This window comes from Danio rerio, chromosome 23, assembly GCF_049306965.1.
Source record: "Danio rerio strain Tuebingen ecotype United States chromosome 23, GRCz12tu, whole genome shotgun sequence".
Taxonomy (NCBI): Eukaryota; Metazoa; Chordata; class Actinopteri; order Cypriniformes; family Danionidae; genus Danio; species Danio rerio.
Genome location: NC_133198.1, coordinates 19,856,089 through 19,882,050, shown reverse-complemented (window position 1 = coordinate 19,882,050; position 25,962 = coordinate 19,856,089). Strand labels below are relative to the sequence as shown.

Genomic DNA, 25,962 nt, shown 5'->3' with positions numbered 1-25,962 from the left:
ATTTAATAAACGCCACCTTGATGAACAATAATTTTCTTAAAAAAAAAAACTGGCACCAAACTTTTGACTGGTAGTGTAAGGACTTTTATTTTGAAAAGTGAAGATCGTATTTTGGATGGACAGTCATGGCAATGTCTTTCCCACTGTAAGTAATTTTCTAGTCCTTCTTTATAATGATTAGAAGGAAAATAAAAATAGTACCGTGTGTAACATGTTTACATGTATGTCCTGTGAGGAGGAACTTGTGCTGGTGTGAGGCCGTTTGCGCTTCATTTGCAGCAGCATCCGTTTCCTCTGTTTTAAGTTTTCGCGGTAAAGGGGTTGAGGCCATGTGTGCGCAGACACAGAAATGCACTACCAACTCTTATTTATTTTTGCTGAGTACGTTACCGCGCGCGCAAGTGTTTTATTTAAAATAACGGTAGGTTAATCTCTCTTCACCCGCCGGCTGACTAAATGACATTAGTTTATCGACGTTTCTATAAGATGACTTTTAAAGGTATGATACTATGGTTGTGATTTCAAACGAGATTTTATACGTATAAATTCGCAGAATATGAATGGGCGTTTTTGGTCGGTTATCGTTAGTGCCCTTCAAATATGTAGCCTGCCTGGACAACAAAACCCAGTCATAAATGTCCGTTTTTGTAAATTGGATATTTAAACCTCACATGAAAGCTGAATAAATAAGCTTTTCACTGGTGTAACTAGACTTTTTAGGATTGGTCAATATTTGGCTGACAAAGTCAACTATTTTTTAAATCTGGGGGTAAAAATGAACAAAACACTGAGAAGATGGCCTTTACAGTTGTCCTGATTAAGTTGTTATGAATGCAGATCACTAACGTTATTAATCAGAAATCGAGTTTATCTTTATGGAGCATCAGCTTTTTTTAATATTCAAAGAACAGTAAATCATTTTGACTCTTACAATGTATTTTTATTTGTTACCAACAATGCACTTGTGCAATATAATACTGGTTTTGTGGTCCAGGGTTTCATATTGTCTTAGTTGAGATGTTTAAAAACTAAAATCAGAACTTGCATATTAATATAAATCATTTATCTACAGGTTATGGAGAATGGTTGTGAATGTAGAGAAACACACGTTTACAAGTTACAAGTGTAATTCAGTAACAGACCAGTCTAGTGGAGTACATCACCTGCTCAGGTATTGTTTTTTTAGTGTTTTTCTTTTTCAGATGTCTAAAACACCTTGATTTTTGTATTGAGTTTATTTTATAATTATATTATATTATTAATTATATTATTTCAGGCTTTCTCCTTAATAATATGATTTCAGAAAAGTATTATTTGCAAAAATCTAAATAGTGAAGTTATATTAGCTGCCCATGACTATCAAGGTACAACATTGTTCACAGTCAATTAAATGGTGCTAATGTTGTTTTGAAGTAATTTAAATGTGATTTAAGACCCAATATTCAAATTAGTGTGGTAAACGTATAAAGACAGTTAAATTAACGAATGTGCGAATATAAATCCAACTTTACCTCTGTGATTTTTGTATACCAGTTGTATTTACAGTAATACATTTGTGTGCAATCTCATTTTTCTCAAAATCTTTAAGTATTGTTTGCACTTAATCTTAACATGAACTTTTTGCACTTTTTGTTTTACTGAGTTCAGACTCGTATCTTTATAGAATTACAAATAAGACGTTTTTTTGTTTTATTATGCTGTTCTATATATATATATATATATATATATATATATATATATATATATATATATATATATTACTTTAACCCATGTATTTTTAACCTCTTTTTTTTAGAAACTCTGCTGAATGGTAACATCCAGAAAACCTGTCATTCAAAGAGTTTCAGTTCACAGAGCTTGAAATGCGTAGGTGTTTACTTTTGATTAATTTTTTTTTATATTGAAAAAACAAAAATTGTATCGGTGGTCTTGTACTATTTTTTGGCTATTTGTTTTTTATTATTATTTCAGCTAGAAGACGTTCATCAAGACTCAGATGTCCAAAACAGCAAATTAAAAATGGCAAACAAAATTCAAATAATGCATTCACTTGCAATCCAGCCACAATGTGTTTCATCAAAAGGTATGCTTCATCTACCTCAGATTGTGGATCTGTTTCAAAAAATCCAGCATTAGACCAGAAATACTGGGAGGACATTACTGCCATCTGCAGACAGACTCCATACTGCCTTTATCTATACCATGGAGTGGAGATCGAGAATGACAAGAAGGCCAGTGTGCTCTTGTTGGGCTTTTTTGACGAAGATACTGGAAAAAACAAAATCAGACTGCTGGATGTTGTCTATCCAACAAAAGAGTCCACTGAAGACATCTGCAACTACATCTTGGACTTGCTGAGGAAGATCGGAATACCTATATCCAATATGGCCATATTATATTCAGATTTTCCAGATCACGAACATCTTGTAGCTGGTCTACAGTTAATGAAAGCTGAGATTGTGTCTTTATGTGGACTTACAGACCTGACAGGACAAGTGTGTCACAGTGGTGTTGAGAAAATTGAGTTTTCTGACCTGATTCTGAATCTCATCATAGAGATCTACAAACACTTCCCATCTTTCCCAGCAGATCTACAAGCTTTGCTTGAAGATGTTGAAGGATCAGACATTGATAATCTGACATCTCAGTGCTCTCTCTTCTGGAGAATAATTAAGAAAATCTCTTTAGCTTGGTCACATCTTGAGAAGTACTTTGGATCTCTGGATACAGAAGAAGAAGCAGTCTGCCTTCTTCTAGAGGATCCCAAAATAAAGCTCAACGTTCTCTTTCTTACCCACGCTTTGCAGCCGCTTTGTGATTTTCAGGAGATTATCGACCAAGGTGCCAGCGTCTTACAACTGCTCCAAGATGCTTCTAAATTATTGAGGCTTTACACACAGAGTTTCCTCAGACCAAAAGCAGCAGAGTATTTTCACAGGAGAGGAAAGACCTCACTTGTACAGGAGACAGTGGGACATTTACCTAGAGGAGAGGTTGCAGTCGGCGAACAGGCTGCTGATTTTCTCCAGCAGCACTCTGAAGAGTTGTCTGACTACTTGGAGACATTTCACAGATCCATCATCTCCTTCTACACCACTGTTACTGTTAATATTGTCAAACGTCTGCCTCTCCCTGATTCCACCCTGAGAAACTTGTCGTTGGTGTTGAGTCCAGGAAAAAAGCTTGAAGTGACGGGCAAAATGGTCCAAGATTTAGGCATCGGTTTTGGTGTTTGCTCAGAGAATGTCAGCTTGCTCAAAGACGAGTTTTTGGAGTACCAGTTTATTGATGAAAGTGATGCACAGCCAGCTGACCAGTCAATGAAGCAGTACTGGAAAACAGAGCTGAGGATTATGGGGAAGGCATCTAGTTTTGGGAAAGTCATCCTAAGCTTGTTGGCCCTTCCCACAACTCTGAAAAAAGAGCAGAATTTTGAACGGGTGAGTTACTGAGTTCATGAACAGCTTGAGAAACCTAGTTATCAAATATCAGTTTGACTAAATAATGTTTAATAAAGTTTGAATCAAGGAACTAATGATGGTGTTTAATATGTTGATGTCATTGAACAGTCAGGGACACACAGAAAAATAAATGAATTCAGATTTAGAGTTTTTTGTTTATGTGCACGATTGTCTGTATTTCAGCTGTTTCAACACACTGACAACATCAAGAGAAAAAAACTGAAGGACTGCAAGAAGCATGTGTCTGAGGATGATGTCACAGACAGCAGTTCTTATAAAAGTGCTCCATCACATCTCAGCCCAGAGATGCTAGGTAAGGGGTAAAAGACACCAGTGTTCATACTTTTAAAGAAAAAAAGATTTATAATAACCGTACAATTTGACAACAGAGTAATTAATAGGCTGTTGAGGAACTGAGCCCTGGGGCTTGACTTGGAAGTATCTCTGAGATGGAGAAAGTTCCTGAACACCATTTTCTCTTTTTTTATAATACCTTATTTGGTCACAAAAAATGTACTTCAATAATCCCTCCCCAGCACTTGATATAACAACACAACAAAACAAATAAACAACAAATATATTATTTTATTATATTTGCTAAACATTTCCAACCAACTGCATGTAAAGTCTTACAATAGTATTTTCACATTGTAACATAAAATATGAAAAAAAAAGAACAGAGCGGGTATGCATAATAATGGGGTATATACACACAGACTTTTAATTTCAGCCAGCCAGCCTCAGCGCTTCTGGTAAAATTATAAAATTGCCATGCTTAAGGGCTGATTTCTTTAAAATTAAGCGATCTTCACCACCTGATAGATATACAATATGGGTCTCAGACCAGACAAGAAGCACTGCATTCAAATCCATTTCCCCCCGCCATCTCTTTAAAATATAATAATGATGATTATTTATTTCATCCCAGTATTTTCAATGGAGTTTCTGCACTCGTCTGCCGATCCTGATGGTTTTACACTTAAACAACTAAATAAATGCTTAAGTCTATTTAATTGGGAGTTGGGGTATTTACATTACAACATTGATGCTGTAAAAGGAACCTTATGAAATTGAAAATACTCACATTAAGCTTTCACTGGAAGTTTATCGTTGGCTGAAAACACTAGCTGTGCATATACCCCATTACCAAAGAGAAGATGAGTTTCATTCTTGGAGTATATTTACATTTCCTGTTGTGAAAGGATATATTGCGACCAGACCCTGATCTCTTTTTGCGTCACCCCCTTAAAAAATCTGCTTTATTCTCAGATGTCATTGACTTGGGGGAAGAGGAAGACGTTGAGCCAATGGAAGTAGAGGATACTTTGCCGGTGTCGGATTTGGACACAGAAAGCCAAAATGACACAAAAGGTTCCTCTTTAAATATAATAGATGTTATAACGGTTACTTTGTCCTTTCTGAGAATTTGGCACATGACTCAAATCAAAATATTTATTTTTGCCATCAGGAAATTGTCCGAATGTGTCAAGTAATGATGATGATGATGATGATGATAAGTGCAGCAGCAGCCATGATGATTACAGCAGTAGTGATGATGATGGTGATGTCATATGGAGAGAGGTAAATGTGTACTTACTGTTTGCACAGTAGGGTGATGCGAATCTGGATACTGTAATTGAACGCAATGTTTTTGTTATTTTACCAGAAAGGAAAAAGAAATAGCTGCCATAATAATGAGCAAACAAAAAATCCATACAAGGTAACTTCTTCAGCCTTTCTAAAGTTAAATGTATTTTGTATCACTTGTGTGTATATGTTTAGTATATAAAGGGCTTGAAATTAAACTTTTTGCTTGGTAGCACTGGTGCTCCTAACTTCAAATCTTAGACGCATCATCTAACATTTAGGCACACCCACCAAAAATTCTGAGCACCGTTACTACATGTTTTATACTAACATATTTATAGCATTTAAAGAGCCCATATTATGGGTTTTTGAAAATTCCCCTCCATGTAGTGTGTAACACAGCTCTAAGTGAAGTGAAGTATCCAGCTAAGGCTTAAATCTGTAAGAATACAGTGTTTAAAACGGTTGATTCATCTATAAAAGAGTCGACTCAAAGTGCTTCAAACGAGTCGCCTTGATACCGACTCATTAGGTGTTTCGCCATGACGTACGAACGAAACCAAGTTATTCACGTGCACGCGCAAACCCGGGAGATTTCAAACCTGAGGCCCCGCCCTCTGACGCAGAAACCCAGACACACACGCACACCCACAAACACACGCACTCCCACAAACACACGCACACAAACATGCCGGTCGATTGAAGTAACACTGCAGATGGACATTATATTGAGTCTCTACCCAAAGATGAAACCTCAGCATTATAACCAAGCAGTTGGAAACTTCTGGAAGCTACATGCTACAAAGAATACTTCATCTGAGTTTGTTAAAGGAAGGATCAGTAAAGAGTAACTGATGGACGTCAGGATGGGTTTCTTCCATTTCTCAAGTGTAAGTACGTGCGGTTAAAGTTGTTGCCTCGTTGACTCTAGCTTGCAAATGTATTTAGTTGTGATTTGTTACTTGTAACCGCGTGTACTGTATCAGGTTAACTGGATATATTATCTTATCGCGTGCAAAGTCACGTTAAAAACGCGACGCGTGCTGTTTGTTTATGGAGCTCCGTGCTAGAGTTCTGCTCCCGCGATTTATTCGGAAATTTATTCCCGCGCCGCAGAAATCTGGCGCGGGGACAGCCGCGGGAATAAATTTCCGAATAAATCGCGGGAGCGGTCGGTAACGGGTTTAATTTGGGACGGGAGCGGGCTGTCTAGCAATATCACGGATATTGCTATGCGAATTAGAAAGAGAGAGTCTGCGTGGTGCTTGTGTGTGTGTGTGTTAGTGCGCACGCGCGCGTATGAGAGAGAGAGAGAGAGCGAACGAACGAACGAGCTTTGTGCTGTCTGGACTGTATACTGGGTGATTTTTGGTTGTGTTCTCCGCTCTAGCGGGACCGGGCGCGGCGGGCAGAAAACGGAGCGGGTTCTCAGGCTAAAACCTGGCGGGTGCGGGCGGAAGCGGGAGCGTTGGTATCCGGAGGTGTGTGTGTGTTTTTGTGTGTGTGTGGTATGGCGAGTGCACGACTGTCTCCTTCGTTCGGTTATCCGTGGCACTATCCACTCGCCATAGTGTGGCAGCTAAAATCCACGTCTACACTATCCAGCGTGTATGAACTGTGATTACTTTTTAAATTGCTGATTAGCTATTGGCCATTTCCCTCTCTGACTGAAGGCAGTCGACCAATCGCGACAGACTGTCATCGGTCCAATCAGCGCAGATTAGCTCCGCGCTAAGGAGGGGTTTGGGAACAAATGAATCACTGGACGATTCATACAGGAGTCGCTGGGATAATTAGCTAAAAATAAATGCAGATTATAAGACCATGAAAGTGTTTTTTGACCTTGCATGCATATTAGACTGTTGTTGGAGACCCTTACAACCAGGATATGACCCTATTTCATGTATAATATGGGCTCTTTAAAATCAACACTAATCAAAACTAACAAACAAACAAAATCTGCATGCACCCACCGTCCCTGCACATCTTGACAATTAAATGAAGGAATAAATAAATCCACTTGCACTAAAAAAGATTTAGTGGCAAACTCCGTCCCATCAACTTTACAGTGAATGGCTTTAGCCACTTTGTTTGCGGACTTGCAGCCACTGGTAGTCTTCGAGAAGTGAAAATTGTGGATTAGCATTTGCCACATGATCATTAATTAGATGTGACATTTTTTTGTAACTTTAGGTGGTTTCTAATTCATTATTAGAATTATTATCTAGAACTGTTATTATTATTATTATCTACTTTGTTATTCTTATCACTCATCTTCAGCCATTTACATTTTCGCAGTTGTTGCTCACTGTCACCTGAAGATGTTCAGCTGACATTTAATATCATTCAATGAATGACAGCTGTTATTAACCAATCCATTCGTGTTCAGTTCTGGCGCAGTGGACCAATCTGAAGAGCGCAAATGCGGGGCGGGTATTAAAGGCTTTTTGTTTACTGTAGCAGGATGGCATGACAACTAAAACCATTAAACCATAAACCACCAACATAAACCATTTCGCAGCACTGCGTTTTAAGTTTTTAGGTACAAAGATGCATTCTGCACAAATGTTTCCTAAAGCCGCACATGCTGTGAACATTTTGCAGTGAATACGGGTCGCACGGCAACAATTTTTGCACTCACACAAATGCTCCCAAATATATTTTGAGGTTGCGTAGATAAAAATTTTTTCCAAAACAAACGCAATTTCAAGCTCTGATATGTAGTTTAACAAAAACAAGAGCAATATTTGCACCTCTTACCCCACACATTAATTTTAACACATTTGTGTTAATCTTATCAATGATTCATGGGAAATTCCATATATGGCAGTAACTTGAGAAACAAGGCTTCATAGTGCTAGCAGTGTTTGTACCAAAAGCACTTCTTTAGTGTCTTATGTGGTGCTTTTTTAATCTAAATCACCCAAGTGCACCTGTTATGTGCACCCCTGACTTTATTCCATTTCTTAAGTGCATTTTATTTCTTCAGGGCAGTTACATAGTCGGTGAGATGGTTTGGGGACCGCTTGAAGGCTTTGGTCTTTGGCCTGGATTGGTTCAGAGCTGGGACAGCAGGAAACCTTGTGGCTCCATGCGTAAAGTGTTTTTCTTCGGAAACAGTATGCAGTCTGAGGTAGAGATTTTATTAGTCTTGTGCAAGATTTTATTTCACCTTATTTCACTTATTAAGAGTGATCATACTTCATATGTTTCCATTGTAGATTCAGGCAGACGATCTCACGCCCTTCTTTTCGTTTGCTAAGTGCTTCTCTTCTAATTCCTTTGCCACGGTAGCAACATATAAAGATGCGATCTTCAATTCTCTGCAGGTAATGAAAGTTCTTATTTTGCTAGCGTCATCTGTTTGGCTCTTTAAGATCTATTTGCCAGGGGGCAGATTTTTACTCTAATTTCTTAGGATTTACCATGGAAATACGAAAATAAATGTTGTTGACGTGAGGTTTTCTACATGATATACTCTAGGTGGCTTCCAGACGTAGTAGAATGTTTTTTTCTCCTGACACGGACTCTATGGATGAGTTGCTTAGAGTTATGTTGAACTGGGCCTTTGGAGGCTTTAAACCATCAGGAGAAGATGGTCTTCGACCTCAATCAGAATGCAATGGTATGCAATCTTTTTGCTGTACAACCTTCAGTGCATGAACTACAGTATTTAACTTTAAGGGTGTGTTCACACTTGCAGTACGTCACTCTTGTTTTGTTTGGGTTGGAATGAAGAATAAAATTTATGTTTATCCTTTTCTTAGCATTCATATGGTCATGCTTGAGCATTCTGTTTTTTTTTATGATCACATTCTGTGACTTTTTTTTGTTCATGTCTCAGTTTATTTGGTTCATCAGTTCATCACTCTAGAGTTTATTTGGACGTGAATAGGGACCTTTTAAATGTCTCACTTAGCTCAACTTGAAATCAAATTACTGAGGATATTACTCCTTCACATGCCGATAGGTGCTATAAACCACTAGCCAGCACACTAGATAGCCCAATTCACTGTTCAGCTGTAGCATTTGACCACTGGAAAGAATCACTTAATTATTTATATACAGCTCCAAAAGACTAGCTCTGACTCATTCAAATCAACCACACTATTTGGCAGGACACAACAAACATCAACAAGCATCTGTCAAGCTGGTTTGCTTGGTGTGTTCCACGTGTTGCCGGTCGTCAGGCTCACGTCAGAGGCAGTTCGCCTGATTCAGCATGTTGAATCAACGTTGGCATTCTGTAAAAGAGTACTCCTGATTGGCTGTTCAGCTACAAATCTGTTTCATCAATTCAGTTTTTGTTTTTGTGCTCCAAGCAAAAAATGCTTATCATGAGGGAGCACAAAGAAGCTGGCTGTCATTTTGTCACATTTTTATAAAAAAATTTTCAGGCTGCATTTCACCACTTTTGGATGTGCACTCGCAAACTTGGCACCTTCCCTCAGGGGAATCCCTGCCACCATTCTAAAATGCGTTCCACTTTGTGAAGTGAATAAGGGAAGCTTGCATGGACAAACCATCTGCTCCTCGATTTTGGACAACAGAGCAAATCTGCTTTGTATGTACACTCATGTCCTAGAATGCAATGTGATTGTGACATCACAACAGCATTGTTTTTTCAAGCACTAAATTGTTTAAGGAATTCAGTTTTAAACCCATTTAATAGTGGACACACTAGTGAATACTTGTGTAATGTAATCAATGGCTTACATCCTAGTCAAAGTGAAGGGCATAAAAATTGTTCTGGGAGGCAGCCACAGTTAGTTCACCTCAAGTTCTTTGATGCCAGCTTTGTGTGTCCTGTCTTTAACAGTGTACCCAAGAACCATACCTGCCAAGTGGGAGCACACCTTATGTCTCAGTTTTATATTTTTTGTTAATTTGATATGAACTTAACAGTATATTTATTTTTGTTCCTTTTTTTAGAACTGGTTTTTACACCACGATCAGTGAATGGGAATGATGGACCATCTTCAAACTTCAAAGACCATCGAGAAAAGTTGTTTAACTTAACGGTATCTCTCAATAAGCTCCCTGAATCTCTGGATCTGCACAGAGGCTCAATAGACATTGGTAAAACTCATGTTTACAGAAAATTCATGCTTCCAAAAAGGAGTCTGAGACCCTTGCAGTCTAGAGAAAAGAAATATACACACTGGAAGAGGTATCTAAATGACATGGAAAGTATGAAGGTTGACTCCAGACAGAACAGTCAAGAAAGATGTATGTACATCATTAATATTTGTTGTAGTTAATTTTGCAATGTGTTAACCTAGTGTTTATTACTTTTCACAGATGAAATGGTGCATGCTTTTCTGGAAAACAAGATGGACATTGAAGGTGAAACACTCTTTCATAAGCATTGCGTTAACTGATGATGCTGAGTATTAACAAGTACTTATTTTTTTCCCCCTCTTTCAGAGTTCTGCTTGTCATGTGGGAGTACATTTGTTGACATTATCCACCCACTGTTCGAAGGAAGCCTGTGTGTGAAATGCAAGGTAAAACTGCCATAAACATAGTTCCGCAAAATAAAATGATCCAGACAGTGAGCCTTGAATTGTGATGTGAACAAGACATTGGATGTTTTAGTTAGCCCGTTTGGTAAAACATGTACACTCACCGGCAACTTTATTAGGTACACCTGCCCAACTGCTCGTTAATGCAAATTTCTAATCAGCCAATCACATAGCAGCAACCCCATGCATTTAGGCATGCAGACATGATCAAGACGATCTGCTGCAGTCAAACTGAGCATCAGAATGGGGAAGATAGGAGATTGTTAGTGACTTTGAACGTGGCATGGTTGTTGGTGCCAGACGGGCTGGTCTGAGTATGTCAGAAACTGCTGATCTACTGGGATTTTCACGCACAACCATCTCTAGGGTTTGCAGAGAATGGTCAGAAAAAGAGAAAATATCCAGTGAGCGGCAGTTCTGTGGGCGCAAATGGCTTGTTGATGTCAGAGGTCACAGGAGAATGGCCAGACTGGTTTGAGCTGATCACCACTTGTTACTACTGAGGTATGCAGAAAAGCATCTCTGAACACACTACAGCAGCAGAAGACCAAACCGGGTGCGACTCCTGTCAGCTAATAACAGAAAACCAAGTATACAATTTGCACAGGCTCACCAAAATTGGATGATAGAAGATCGAAAAAACGTTGCCTGTTCTTATGAGTCTCTATTTTTACTGCAGCATCGGATGGTAGGGTCAGAATTTGCCATCAACAACTTGAAAGCATGGATCCATCCTGCCTTGTATTAACATTTCGCGCTGGTGGTGGTGGTGGTGTAATGATGTAGGGGATATTTTCTTGGCACACAACCTGACTTTGTTGTTGACCATGTCCATCCTTTTATGACCAGTGTACCCATCTTGTGATGTCTACTTCCTGCAGGATAACTCACCATATCATAAAGCGTGAATCATCTCAGTCTGGTTTCTTGAACATGACTAGAGTTCACTGTACTCAAATGGTCTCCACAGTCCCCAGACTTTCAATCCAATAGAGCACCTTTGGGATGTGGTGAAACGGGAGATTTACATCATGGATGTGTAGCGGACAAATCTGCAGCAACATGTCAACATGGACCAAAGTCTCTGAGTAATATTTTTAGTACCTTGTTGAATCTATGCCACGAAGTATCAAGGCAAGTCTGAAGGGAAAATGGGGTCCAACCTAGTATTAGTAAGGTGTACCTATTAAAGTGGCCGGTAAGTGTATAAGGTATCTTGGGTACTCTCACCAAACTTTCTGTGAGGTTTAATGGTTAATTTTAATTGAATAAATGGGGGAATAAATTGAAATGTCTTGTCAGCATAATTGTATACACTGAAAAAAAATAATATGCTAGATTTACTAAGAATATAGTGCATCATTTTTGCATCCCTCTTTTTAAGCAATTTTCACATTAAATTTAAATCAATATTACCTAAAAATCTTTAGTTGGTGATGCTTAATATTTTAAGTATTCTAGCAAATGGTTTTGCTCACATTTATTGGTTGGTGTAACTTTATATTTTAAGCAGTTTCTGTTTACAAATTTAAGCTATTTCTACTATTAAAGTTCTGTTTACCCAATTATAAAATCTTAAGCTAATTTAACTGAAAATGTTTAGTTCTTCAACTTTAAAATACTAAGTCACTTATCAGTTAACTTACAATTAGCTATACATTACAAAGGGTGGAAAAAAACACAGATAACAGGATTAAAGTAAAGAACTTCTTTATTAGACAAATGCATCTTAAAACATTTCCTGAAAACATTTTTAGGTGTTCAAAAAAATGCAATTTTTTTTACAAATGTACTGCTTTAATAGAAACAATAGTTCAAAAACTGGTTCAAGAGTATTCTTAAAAGTAGCGTTCAAAGCTGTGCTTGTCGAACACTCAGCACAATTGCCTCACAGCAAGAAGGTTGCTGGTTAGAGCCCCGGCTGGGTCAGTTGGCATTTCTGTGTGGAGTTTGCATGTTCTCCCCGCGTTGATGTGGGTTTCCTCCAGGTGCTCCGGTTTCCCCCACAAGTCCAAAGACATGCGGTATAGGTAAATTGGGTAGGCTAAATTGTCCGTAGTGTATGTGTGCGTATGGTCACAGTTTTTGGTATGTGCTCTCCAATGTCCAGCTGGTCTGTTTCCCCACAGATGTCCTGAAACAAAACAATAAAACAAAATGTATATTATGCATCAGTTCATAAAAAAATAGCCAAGTAAAAAAGGGGGAAAAAGTAAGAAACTTAAAAAGACAATCAGAACCTGAAAGTCAGAACTTTTCTTCAGTACAACAGTAAAGAAAATGAATTTAAACTGTGGTCTTTGACTAACTTGCATCTGCTAACTAGCATTTTATCAAAGACCACAGGTGCTTCATTTCCAAATTTTCTTTGCTGTTCTACTGAAGAAGAAAAAAAAGTTACCCACATCTTCGATTGGCTGGGGTGATTTAAAAAAACAGGAATTTTTCATTTTTTGTTGAACTCAATTTAAGATGACTAAAATCACCCAAATATAAAAAAAAGTTTCTCTTTCTAAATTGTCATTTTACATGCTTAATTGTATTTTCAGGTTTGCAATTAAAACCTTCTACAAAAGTCATTTGAAAGTGAACTAAATGAGCTACATTCACTAACCAGGTAATGTGTAATCAGCTTCTCGAGGTTGTCAGACAGCATATCACCAACTCCCAGAGAATGTCCACACTGTGAGGGCAAATAGAAAAAATATATATAAATAAATTGTAATATTTTACAATGCATTACATGGTAGAGGCAATGAACATCTAAAATTTAAATGCTAAAACAATAACTGCTCCAGCAATTTCATCACATCACAGATTTTGCATCCTGCACTTTCTCCCTTCTTGTGAAATAAATGGACGAGCTGTTCTGTGTAATTGTCCAAATTTTCAATGAAGGTAGACTCCACATCAGCAGCCCTCAATCCTTTGAATTCTTCTTTGATCTTAAAAAAAAGAAAAGAAAATTAACAAATCTTATATTTACTTATAAATATACTTTCATTATTAATTTAATAAAAAAAACAACACAAAAACAAACAAACAAACAAAACAATACAATAAAACTTTTAAGTTTTCAAAAGTTAGGCGGTACTGAAATTTTTACAATGAGAGTATACCAGCATTTCCCACCATGTTCACATGCTCAACAGTGTTTGGCCACAATGATAATCGTTTAAAGCTCAGTAAAAAGCACCTTAACAGATACAAACAGGAGGAGATATATAATAGATCAGCTGACAGACCTGGCTTTAAACACTCCTGTGTGGATATGGGTTAACACGTTGTGTTGAGTCAAGCATGGTCATTTATTAAAAGCGTCCATGTGTTATACTGTAAACTGCCTTCTAAACATTTAGACATGCATTATTTATAAGCAGGCATAAGGAATATCATCTAACATTTGCAATTACTTACCAAAAGATGAACAGCCTTCTCCCGAGCTGATTTTCCAAAATGGACTTCTCAAATTGCGCGCTGTGGTACAGCGTCACGTGGTAATCTAATGATCCTAAAATATTGGGTTCAATTGACTAAACCTCAAATTATTGCTAACTTTACTAAAAATTGCTAGTTGTTTTTCTTAATTAAAAAAAGTAAACGGTGAAATCAATATTTTATGTAACATTTGTAGTTTAAAATTAAGCAATGTCCAAAACTAAACTTTTTAAGTGAAATCTGTTTATTTAAATCAGCCATATTTACTGTTGCTGGATATCATTTTTTTACAGTGTAGAGTATATTTTCAAGTAGTTAAATAGCCAATTGGATTTTAACTACATCTGTCTATGGTGTCCATCTGCAATGAAGCATTTTTTGCAAATTCTACTTTTTTTGCTGCAGTTCTAGCTACCACTAAACTCTAGTTAGTTAATGCAAAAAGTTCTGGCTGAATGGTTTTTTTATTGCATGTTTTTTTGGTGTCACACATAGTTTAATTTCACGGAGACGCTGTACAGATATGATGAAGATGGCTATCAGTCGTACTGCACCGTCTGCTGTTCTGGCATGGAGGTCATTCTGTGTGGTCATGACAGCTGCTGTCGGTAAGTGTGTTTGTGGTGGTCACGAAGAAACCCAGGACAACTAAACCATCCCCCCACTTTTAGGATTTGTAAATGATTGTAAATCATAGAAGCTTTGGGGAAATAGATCTAATGGTGGCTTTTTAAAGAAAGTAATTATTAGATTATACATTTTTATATTGTCATAGCTGTAGGTCCTAACTTAAAGGTCCAAACTATAAAATCTAGTTAAAAAAAAAAAAAATATTTACCAGATTTGAAAAGTTGCATTCCTGTAAAATGTTGATTAGGCCTTATAGCAAAAATCGATGCACTCTATTTTTTTTAAATATATTTTTCTGATACAAATTAATATGTTTTGTATTCATCATATTATATTGTATACATTATCATTAATAGTTCACCAAATGTGGAAACTTTTCAAATGACACCCAGTTACTAAGATTATCAAAAAATGGTTTCATAGTTGAAAGGTAATATTTCTTTTTAAGGATTTTCAACATTTTACAACAAAAACGATCATTTACAATTCAGATGTTCTGTGACTTCTTGGTAACTAATAAATTTGTGACATGAGTCAGATCAGGTAAAAAGTGAATGCATGTCAAAAGCAGTTGTTGAATGAGATCAAAAGGTGGCATCACATATTTTAAGATGCAGGTTTATGAACATTCATCTTTAATCTTGATGACGTAATTGCCCAAATGAGGAATTTGAACGAAAGTAACAAAGAAAATCATTTTTATAAGATTTTACTTTAATTTGATTGCATTCTCTAGCTGCTACTGTGTGGACTGTCTGGATATCTTAGTGGGAAAGGGGACGTTTAAACAGCTGAAAAATGTGGACCCTTGGACCTGTTACCTGTGTGCACCTGAGACCAGCTCTGGAGCCTTGAAGCCGAGGCATGACTGGAGCATCAGAGTGCAGGAGTTATTCGCCAATAACAGCGCCATGCAGTTTGTTAGTGTTCATTCCATTTTATTTGTTTTGACCAAATTGCTGGATGGTCTTTCTGATCTGTCTATTGATTGACATTGCTCCTCTTCAGGAACCCCATCGTGTTTACCCATCAATCCCAGCTGACCAGCGACGGCCAGTCAGAGTCCTCTCATTATTTGATGGCATAGCCACAGGTAACTCCGTTCATAGTCCTTGTTCATAGTTCACTTTGTAGGGTCCACCCAGTTGGCCCAATGACGGTATCCAATGGTGGATGAAGGTTCACTGCATGTTCGGTCTTTCCAGTGCACAATGTTGATTTATATTAAACTTAACTCATATCTGACTCCAATTTTAGTATGAGGTGGTTTAGAATATTAATATATTTATCCTCGTTTTATCTGACTCCAATTATAAAACATTAAGAAGATTATATCAATATGTAATTTAGATAAATGTTTGAACCGTTTGTCTTCACTAGTAACTATTACATCCGTTCATTCGGGTGCTCATGTCGCTCAGAGAAATCGCCTCGGCTGAAGGCGTCCCTCACGGTCACACTCCGGTCAGTCTTGAATATTAAACAGAGGTAAATTGACTAATACTTTAGATGGCCGCTACCAGCGCGCTCGTTCTAAAATACTTTAGTTAGTCCCGCTTAGATGTACACCTTTGAGTTAAGACAATCATCATTTCTAATTAGAGGTTAGGGCATTAATATAAATGTACCCGACTACTGGACTCTATAGTAACTTTGGTTTTCACCAAGCCCATGGTTTCCCATATGAACTTAATTTAGAATAATATTACCTTCAAACAAAGGTCGGGTACCCAATCTAGGTTAGTCGTGCAACACCTTGTTGACCTAGACGGAAGTTATCGCCCTTTCCACCTAAGTACACATGAATCAATATCAAGAGTCAGCCGGATCGCTAAAACACAATTAGTGTGCCAATGCTCCATCTCAATTGGATTTTAGTCCGTCTACTGACCTGACGCAAGACGTGCGGAAACAAGGATACAGCGTAATCTACTTGAATTAATAATTACAGAGTGAGCAAAATATGGTCAAACATTACAATTTATTAGTCAGGTAAATGTATTATGCCAATTCAATCAGTCAATTCATAAATGATCAATACAAAACATCAAATTATCAAAGATAAATCCAAGATGAAAAAGATGCATTCCTGACTTTGAAATATACATAACATGGGGCAGACCCCATGTTATGGGCTGATCTGGTTAGGCAGAATCGCCCTGAGTTTTTCTCAACCCTTACCTTAAATAATCCAAGAATTCCCTCAAGGAAGGGGGTGTGAATAACAAAGAAGGCATTCACACTTAGTGTAAAAGTCACACCCCTCATAGTGATTTAAAAGATTCCTGAAGTTATATATTTATTGTTCTGATTATGTCTATTTCTGAGAGGATGAGACCATTGTACCAATCGCACTGAGACATTTCAAATGATATCAAACATGATAGTTAAAGTCAGTTTGGTTAATCTAAAACATTGAAATGACCATATGCGTGAGTTGGGGGGATCAAGCTGAGTCTCAGCATAGTCAGATGCAAATGCAGCAGGAACTGGTTTTTCCCGCATTCCTCCCTGGTGGGTTGTGAAGTCACCAGTCTCTGTTTTCAGCTCATGTTTTGAATTGTCAAAGATATCAGAATATTTGCAATATTTCAATTCTTACAACTTGCAGTTTAATACATGCTCACAGTATGTTCTTGTCAATGTCGTTTCAGGATACCTGGTTCTGAGAGATCTTGGCTTCAAAGTGGAAAAATACGTGGCCTCTGAAGTGGATGAAGAGTCTGTTACCATTTCCATGGTCAACCACGAGGGAAAAATCACCTATGTTGATGATGTGAAAAAAATTACAAGGAAACACGTATGTTTGCAAAATGAGTATTTTAATTATGTATCTGAAGATGATTCCTCTGCAGTTGGCTTATTGAGTTTTTTTCTTATTGTTCAGATTGATAAATGGGGCCCGTTTGATCTTCTAATTGGTGGAAGTCCTTGTAATGACTTGTGCACAGTCAATCCTGGCCGTAAAGGCTTGTTTGGTAAGACAAATCTGTTGCACTTTACACACAATATGATTTGCCTGGCATCATGCAGCTTTATAGAACTAGAATGCACACTTTTAATAAAGGTGTGGCAACCTTTTTGCTGATAATCAAAAGTCTGGATACACAAGCACATGGTTCACATCATGTTTTTTATTGAAGAGACTTCTGCTAAATGTGCCTCATTTTAAAACCGATAATTACATGTAATTGATTGGTCTGCTTTGCTCTCTGCAGAGGGCTCTGGACGGCTGTTTTTTGAGTACTACCGGCTTCTGAACGTTTTGAAGCCGAAAGAGGATGACCCACGGCCCTTCTTCTGGCTCTTTGAGAATGTAGTGTTAATGGAAAACAGGGTTAGAGCGGACATAAGCCGCTTTCTGGAAGTGAGTATTTTACTTTATGCTACATAAAGGTTTGATAAAGACTCTCAGCAATTCATGCAAATTTAGTGGGTGTTTGTTTCGTAATTTTTTGAGCTTTAGTATGTGACCCTGGACACAAAACCAGTTGCGTTTCACAGGTATGTTTCTGGCAGCAGCCAAAATTATATTGTATGGGTCAAGATTACCCAATTTTCTTTTACGCCAAAAATTATTGGAATGTTAATTTAGAAATTAAGTATGTGTGATTCTGCTTACCCGACTGACAGTAGCTATGTTTCCATCCAAAAATGCGAATGAACTTTTTGCAAAACTGGATTATCGCATAAAATACATTCGAATAAAGCAGCGTTTCCATCCAACGAGTCAAATCGAACAAAAGCGTCACTTCCTGATTAACTGGGGCCAAATATCAACAGTAAAAATGGAATTTGCTGTGGTAGGAGTAGCTGCATCAATCTTTTCTTCATCTAATAAATGACTTGAGCTTCAGAAGGCAATCCTGAGATGCAGTGAACGTGCTGTGGCATTTGAAGGTGTCAGACACAGAGCACAGACGCTCTCGATTCTTGAGGTCATTAATAATATAAGACTAATGCTTAAACGGAGGGGCATTTTATAATGACCAAAGCCACATTTCAGATGGTTTACAATGCTCAGCCTGGTGGTTTGTCCATTCACACACATTTTTATCATGACATGATCACTTACAACAAAATCACATGACCTTTTTAATGCGCATGCTGGAGTTTGTGCGGTAAAAGTGTTTCCATTGTAGTTTATGCGCATCTTTTCTTATCGAATAAAGTTTATCCTACTCGGTTATGCGCATAAATTTTTTAAACGCATTTTCAAAATCTATGCGCATCTTGGCATTTCCTTCAACCGTTTTTTTTTTATGCACATATGCAAAAAGGTGGATGGAAACAGCTAGTAAAACTTCTAAAATTTAGAAATTTTATTTTAAGTTAATTGAATTTTACTAACAAAATTGTTTTAATTTTCTTTTATGCGAAAAATAAATGGACAGTTAAAGATGAAGGTATTTTGTACATTTCCTATCCACCAAACTTTTGGTTAGTATTTTGCATCGTTAAACACAACATCAAAGGTGATTTTTTTTTTTTTTTTTCTCCCCAACCCAGGAATTTCCAAATTTTCAAATACTGTTGTTGTTGGCCCAATATTTTGTTACAATATGGTAATATTTGACCTATTACTACAACAACTTATACAGTATTTAAAAATCTGGTACTTCATGGGTTTTGTGTTCCAGGCTTGCAAAAAACTTTTGGTTATTCAGTAAGCATTTTGATTATCCATTTACACAAACACTGTATTTGGAACTTGAAAACCTACTTCCCAAAACAGTTTTCATTGCTCAAAATGTTAAAAACTTAAACTTAACGTCTAAACTGTATGAATGTGAATTTATGAAAACAGTGAAGTCATGAAAATGCACATTAAACAGATTTGATTACTCTATAGCTATGCACAAGTAATTGAGAACAATGGCAGACCACAGAACCTTATGTGTTCTGTCGTCTAGTATTTCTTTACAAATGGACATCGCCTGCAAAATACAGCATTTTTAGTCAGTTAAATTGATCTTTATGAACAGGATTTTTTAAAATAAAAAGGAACATGGTGTTAATAGATTTTTGTAGATTCCAATGATGTCTTGAGTGTATTAGATTTTCTTTCTCGAATCCTAACCTCACATTTTTATAGCCGTGTTTATTAGTCGCCTGGTATAGTATGTGTGTGTGGTTTTTGTTTTTAGTGTAACCCTGTGCTTATTGACGCTGTGAAAGTGAGTCCAGCTCACAGAGCAAGATACTTTTGGGGGAACATACCTGGCATGAACAGGTGCGTCAGTTGTATTCATGTGACTGTCACCCTCACTTATAAGATACTGTAAATGAATATGATATTGGGACTTAGTTTTATTTCTTTTTTTTTTTGACTAGACCAATCATAGCATCACAGAAAGATAAAGTCAGTCTTCAGGACTGTCTGGATGGAGGCCGCACTGCCAAGGTTTGTCATGAGCTTCCTACTAAAGATATGCAGTCATTTGTTAAGATAAGTACGTTTAATATTAAGTTCTGAAACCATGTCCTATTTTGCAGTATGAAAAAATACGCACCATTACCACACGGCCAAACATACTGAGACCAGGCATTGATGACAGGCATTACCCAATCGTTATGAACGGCAAAGATGACAGCCTGTGGATCACTGAAATAGAAAAGTAATCATAATGTTATCGATAATAATAATACAACTCTTTTAGTTTTCACTCAATCACAATAACCTGTTATTTGCTTTGTCAGAATATTTGGATTTCCGAAGCATTACACGGATGTGAAAAATCTGGGCCGCATGCAGAGGCAGAGAGTACTGGGGAAGTCCTGGAGCGTTCCTGTCATAAGACATCTTTTAGCACCACTGAAGGATTACTTTGCTTGTGACGAATTCCCTGCAAAATGAAGAGAAATTTATGAAGCATTTTGTTTTATTCTTCTTCTTTGTAAAAAGACTCAGGGCCACAGTAGTTTACTTTTTTTAATTGTTTTTGTAACTTAAATGAATGTTATCTGTGTAAAGTTATCTCTGAAGTGCCAATGTAATAGATTGTGTAGCTTTCCCATGTTGAGCTGTGACTGAAATGAACTGTTTTGGTTTAGCGTGTTCATAAAATTGAGCTGTTTTCTCAGTGTTCTCTATTTTTGCTGTCGTTGCACTTATTTATAATTGAAATGTCTATTTGTAAAATAACTTAATAAAAACTAAAACAAATGTTCATTGTCTAAACTTAACTAGATATAAATGTATAACTTGGCGTAGACTACAATGTTTTCCAAAATATTCATATAATAAAAAACAAAATTCACTGCAGGTCTTCAGTATTTCAGTTTAAAATATCTGGCCCATTTTGCTCATAATTTTTGAATACATTGCTGTTAAATGATGCGATTGAGATAATGCCAGCGTTCATATTTTTTCGTTTTTATATTAAAGAAAACATTTGTTATGATTTTCTTGAATGTGGCTCAAGAAAATCGAGACTTTTATTTTGAAATGTGATTGGCAGAAGCGTGGTCTGGAGAGACAACCACAGCCATTACAAACTTTTCCCTTGTAAATAGTTTATTCTTATTTTTGCGATGATTAGAATCGAAGTTAAAAGTATTTGTATATGTGAAACGTTTACGTAGTTAACATTAGACAAGTTTATTTTAGGTTTAAACATGTTTCGTCAGGCTGTTAAGAAACTAGGTATCGACTATATGTCAATTCACTCACTGTCAACAATCTGAATGCTTGTGTTGTACATGCTGTGGTGATAAAGTCACTATGAAGGCATTACTTCTGTTTGTTTTGTAACGTGGGTCATTTTCAAAAATATTTTTAAGTGTTAAAGTAGTAAAAACTAATTTTCTAACATAAAAACTGTCGGTAAGTGTTTCTAAACAGTGGAGGTAGTAGTAATTGTAAAGAAAACTTTTTGTTTTGATTGTATCATTTTATTAACACAAATAAAGCAAGAGTGACATTCTCATGAATGATATTTTTAAAGAAGTTAAAACACTACATGATCAAACAAAAACAAGCTGAAGACACAATGCTGTTTGGTGTCAATGTCCTTAACGTTTTTCAAACATTCATTAGAAATGTTCATAGCTCAAGCCGTTGTATTTTTATTCAGATATTAGCATATCAACTTAAAACTATTTAATGACATTACGTTTCTGAAAGTCAACATATTTTTGAAAACCACCCACATGCCACTTAAATTACTATTTGTGGAAGACAAATATTGTGTTGATCATACAATCAAGTGTGTTTGTGTATGTGTTTTATTTTTTTACCCATTTATTTGTATCTGATCTTGAAGCTGCAATATTATGTAGGACCCAAGCAGTGTATAATCCTCAGTGAAAATGTAATGACATTTATTAATAATTGCAGATTCTTTCATGCCAGATGCTGACAAACAACTTGTGGCAACAGCGATGTCCACAATTAAATGTGTGGTAGTTGGAGATGAAGCTGTGGGTAAAACCTGCCTTTTGGTGTCATTTACAAACAAGTTCCCATCAGAACCAACAGTAAGAACTTTCTTTTCTTTAATTCATGCATGCAGTTCTATACATTGTTCCTCCTTTCCGATTTGGGAAAGAAAAATGCAGCCTTTAAATTCCAGCATTTGCAGCACTATAAACAAAACTCATTTCAGTGTCAATTTAGTTGTCTTGTTCTTTTTCAGGTGTTCAACACCCAATCTGTGACTGTAATGATGGGTGGTGAGCCGTACACCATTAGATTATTTAATGCTGCAGGTATGATAATAACACTATTCATGAAGTAGTGTCAATATATAAATATTTAGATTAGACATAGGACATCCAATTTAGGTGTACAAATTCAATTTAAAACATGGGAATATAAAGACAAACAATGCATAAACATGCACCTGTGTACTTAAATTTTTTAATTATTGTGACAATAAAAATATCAAAATATGGATAAAAAATGACCTGCTGTCACTTAACATAAGACATTTTTATCTAAAAAATAAAAAAAAAGGAAACACATTTATTTGACCTGTGATTCTATACACCAGGGGTTCTCAAACTTGAAGACTGGCGGTGTCCTGTAAAGTGTAGTTCTGACTCCAATCAGACAGCTGACTAATCAACTAGTCAAACTCTTACTAAGCTTTCTAGAAACATCCTTACAGGTGTGTTAGACATTGGCCCTCTAGCACAGTTTTGAGAACCCCTGCTGTATTTAAAGAAAAGGGGATTTTAATAAATGTACAGTATTATATTTAAAGCGATTGAAGATCTTATGTAATTGGTATTCAGTGGCTGTGTGCTCCCTTAATAGAGATTTAAATGTATTTTTGCCAACACTTTACAGCAAAGTTACATTAATGTATTTACTATCAGTAACAGACATTTAACAATACATTTATGATGGTATTGATTCATCGTTGTTACCGTTTGTTAAAAGAAATCGCAGTGCAATAACTAGTGTTAACAAGCTTGAATTTTAATAATGCATTAGTAAATGTTGAACTATGATTGATAACTGTATATAAACTGAAATTCAGATGGGGCAGAGAGTAAAAAAAAAAAAAAGTGAATGGGAGAGGATTTCAGAAAAGTGCCCTGGTCACATTGGAGTTGATTGATGATATGGTCTTATTTTACTGAAAACCCTCCCAATTTTATGATGTATATAGGGCATTGCAAGGTTTTGTTCATTGCATTTTAAGGTTTTATTTGTTATTAACGATTTGTTTGGTCCATGTTTTTTTTCTGAAGGTTTCATGTTAGTCCACTAGGTGGCAGGTGGCAAGTTTTTTTAAACAAAATAAAAAAGTTTCTGTCTTATAAACAAGGTCATATTGTTATTGTTGTTTTTGTAGGTAGATATTTAAACTAATTTCAAACCACTAAAAGCCTGTTAATTATCATTATCAATAATTATCATGTTTTGTTTTCCCTTGTTATTGTCGCCTACTCTTAAATTCCCTGCATAAAAACATAAGATCTGAAAATTTGAGTAATCTAGTTTTAAAAATGAGCTCTTCATACATTTGCATCATTCTTCAGAATAACCTAATGCAGATCAGTAATTATGGCTGCACAATATCGTATGCATGTCCCTAACACACAGACACATTTATGTACAGTTAAAGTCATGTTGTTATTAACCCCTCCAGTGAAATTTGCCTTGAAATTGCATTTCAAACTGAATACTGGTGTCTTGCAAAAGCTAAAAATGCATATTTTGCATTGTCACTAAATTAAAGAAATGAGTTGTTGAGAGATTAGTTATTAAAACTGTTGTTGTTAAAAAGGCTCTCTGTTAAGCCACCCACTGGAATTATTTAGAAAATTATGAATAATTTCACAGGAGGGCTAGGAGAAATAAAAACACAATTCAGGTGTTTAGAAAAAAGTACATTTTATTTTGTTTGACCTGTAAAATCATCATTCAAATAAAACAACAATAAACCACCAAAGGAACTCAAATGAACATGCTCAGTTGTCATTCCAATGGTTTTCAAAAATATGTACATGCTGACTTTTCTTGTTTTTTTAGCCAGTCTCTTGAACTCTTCCCCCTTTATGAAAAAACATTTTTGGAAGTATAACAGCTGTTTGGTATTTCTTATTTTGATCAATTTAAACAATTATAAACAACAAAAACATTTTGATGTTCTGATAGTGATTCCTATGTAGAATAATCACTTCTTGTCCTGCATCAGAATTTTTAATCAAGTGTTACTAGGTAATTAGTTGAAGTTATTTGTAACTAATAAAGGTGTGGTAACTAATAATCTTAAGTTTACAGAATTTGTAATGCAATAATAGTAAAATGCTATACAAATAAAACTGAATTGAAATAGTTAAATTGTTGTTGCTCAGAACAGGATACATTTAAAGCTGCATTTCATTGTTTTTTTGCTTGTTTTTTTAGCTATATATTGTGCATAAGAACTGATCCTCACCTAAATGTTCGAATATGTTGTAGGTCAAGATCAATTACGGCCCCTTAACTATCCCCAAACAGACGTCTTCTTAGTTTGCTTCTCTGTAGTTTCTCTTTCCTCGTTTGAGAATGTGAAAGAAAAGGTGAGTCTGACAATAATCTTTCAATAACCTGCAATAACAAACCGCTAATAACAGATTTCTCTGAAATGCAGTGGGTGCCTGAGATAACCTTTTACGCACCCAAAACCCCTTTTCTGCTGGTTGGAACTCAGATCGACCTACGAGATGATCCTGTGACCGTTGCAAGGCTTGCAAAAAACAAACAAAAACCAATCAAACCAGAGGCGGCGGAAAAATTAGCCAGAGAGTTAAAGGCAGTGAAGTATGTCGAATGCTCTGCTTTAACACTGGTGAGTTTTAGTTTGATGATATGTTGAATTTAAATTGAGTTGCATTTATTATTTTTTTCTTTGTTCCAGAAAGGACTGAAGAATGTATTTGATGAGGCGATATTAGCAGCACTACAGCCTTCAGGGTCCCAGAACACATGCAAATGTGTCATCACATGAGCTGGACAAAGATTAAATTTCAGAAATGTTTCTGAGTGTGAACCAACATGATCTTTTTATTTTTCTACAGGCTTTCATCTAACAGGTGCTTTGACTTTATTGTTTATTCTACCGTTGTTTCCTGGTCATATGATGATTTGTGTGTAGCTTCTACTCTCTGTTGTGAAACCACAGCCTTCAGGTTTCAGAAGGATTCAGATATTAGAGGGAATTAGGGGTAAGTTGCACCACTTTTTATTTAAATGGAAAGTAAAGAATTACAATTATATTTGTAAGTGTTTAGTGTCTATATTTATTTACATTATTTCTGGTATTTATATTTTGAAGAAAACAAAGCTGTCGAAATGTTAATTGGTATTTTGATTTGAGTCACTGTCTGGACTTGCAATATCTGAAAAAATAAATGTATTTTAATTATAAAGGAGAGTTAGAGACTAATAATGTGAAACATTTTTTAAAGAATGATTTATAGAAGGCATCTACTAAAATGTAAACACTTTACACGACAGTAACTATTGTCTGTCATATTAAGAACAAGAGTCTTTTGATGAAATTTAAGAATCACAGTGCAGCTTTATAATACTCATTAAGTGTCATTTAAATCTTTTTACTTTGTCCTTCAAGCCACTAGCTTTGTTAGCAAGATTTTAGTAAGCACAAGTCTGACTTTCACAGGTTTCATTTTGTCATGAATATATCCGTTCAGCCAACTGACAATGAACCTTCGAAATGTTGATTGAGTTAACTGAAACTTGCATTTAGTAAGTGTATAAAACTACTTTGGAAATAAAACATTTGATACAGACACCATAAGGATCTTGTGTTGAACTCACAGGTTTTATACATTGCCTGTTAACCAGCAAAGCATAACACAAG

At 36.2% G+C, this 25,962-nt stretch overlaps 2 protein-coding genes and 1 long non-coding RNA gene across 17 annotated transcripts; 2 read left to right on the top strand and 1 right to left on the bottom strand.

The window, feature by feature from the left end:
- The first annotated feature begins 92 nt into the window (after positions 1-92).
- dnmt3bb.3 (DNA (cytosine-5-)-methyltransferase beta, duplicate b.3) lies at positions 93-20,807 on the top strand. Of its 5 annotated transcripts, none has more exons than XM_073938094.1 (24): positions 93-421; positions 1,073-1,171; positions 1,796-1,866; positions 1,972-3,440; positions 3,645-3,774; positions 4,731-4,832; positions 4,930-5,042; positions 5,128-5,181; positions 8,038-8,181; positions 8,270-8,377; positions 8,532-8,673; positions 9,981-10,277; positions 10,350-10,394; positions 10,476-10,555; positions 14,507-14,619; positions 15,378-15,561; positions 15,650-15,734; positions 17,296-17,441; positions 17,529-17,619; positions 17,860-18,008; positions 19,789-19,874; positions 19,976-20,045; positions 20,138-20,259; positions 20,342-20,807. In XM_073938094.1, the coding sequence occupies exons 3-24, from the start codon at positions 1,863-1,865 to the stop codon at positions 20,496-20,498; spliced, it is 3,891 nt and encodes a 1,296-aa protein (XP_073794195.1). In that variant the 5' UTR covers positions 93-421; positions 1,073-1,171; positions 1,796-1,862; the 3' UTR covers positions 20,499-20,807.
- Positions 12,268-16,800, bottom strand: LOC141380474 (uncharacterized). The gene is made up of 2 exons (XR_012398437.1): positions 13,188-16,800; positions 12,268-12,707 (listed from the first exon to the last, which is right to left on the bottom strand). It is a non-coding gene; the product is annotated as an uncharacterized lncRNA (long non-coding RNA).
- Positions 20,808-21,093: 286 nt separating the features above from the next.
- On the top strand, positions 21,094-25,893 carry cdc42l2 (cell division cycle 42 like 2). Of its 11 annotated transcripts, none has more exons than XM_073938466.1 (6): positions 21,094-21,149; positions 21,996-22,120; positions 22,279-22,351; positions 24,558-24,658; positions 24,730-24,899; positions 24,997-25,893. In XM_073938466.1, the coding sequence occupies exons 2-6, from the start codon at positions 22,025-22,027 to the stop codon at positions 25,004-25,006; spliced, it is 450 nt and encodes a 149-aa protein (XP_073794567.1). In that variant the 5' UTR covers positions 21,094-21,149; positions 21,996-22,024; the 3' UTR covers positions 25,007-25,893. The 11 variants fall into 11 exon arrangements, with proteins under 11 accessions (XP_073794567.1, XP_073794563.1, XP_073794566.1 ...); XM_073938462.1 differs by having other exon boundaries at positions 24,730-24,927; XM_073938465.1 differs by having other exon boundaries at positions 21,981-22,120.
- Positions 25,894-25,962: the final 69 nt, after the last annotated feature.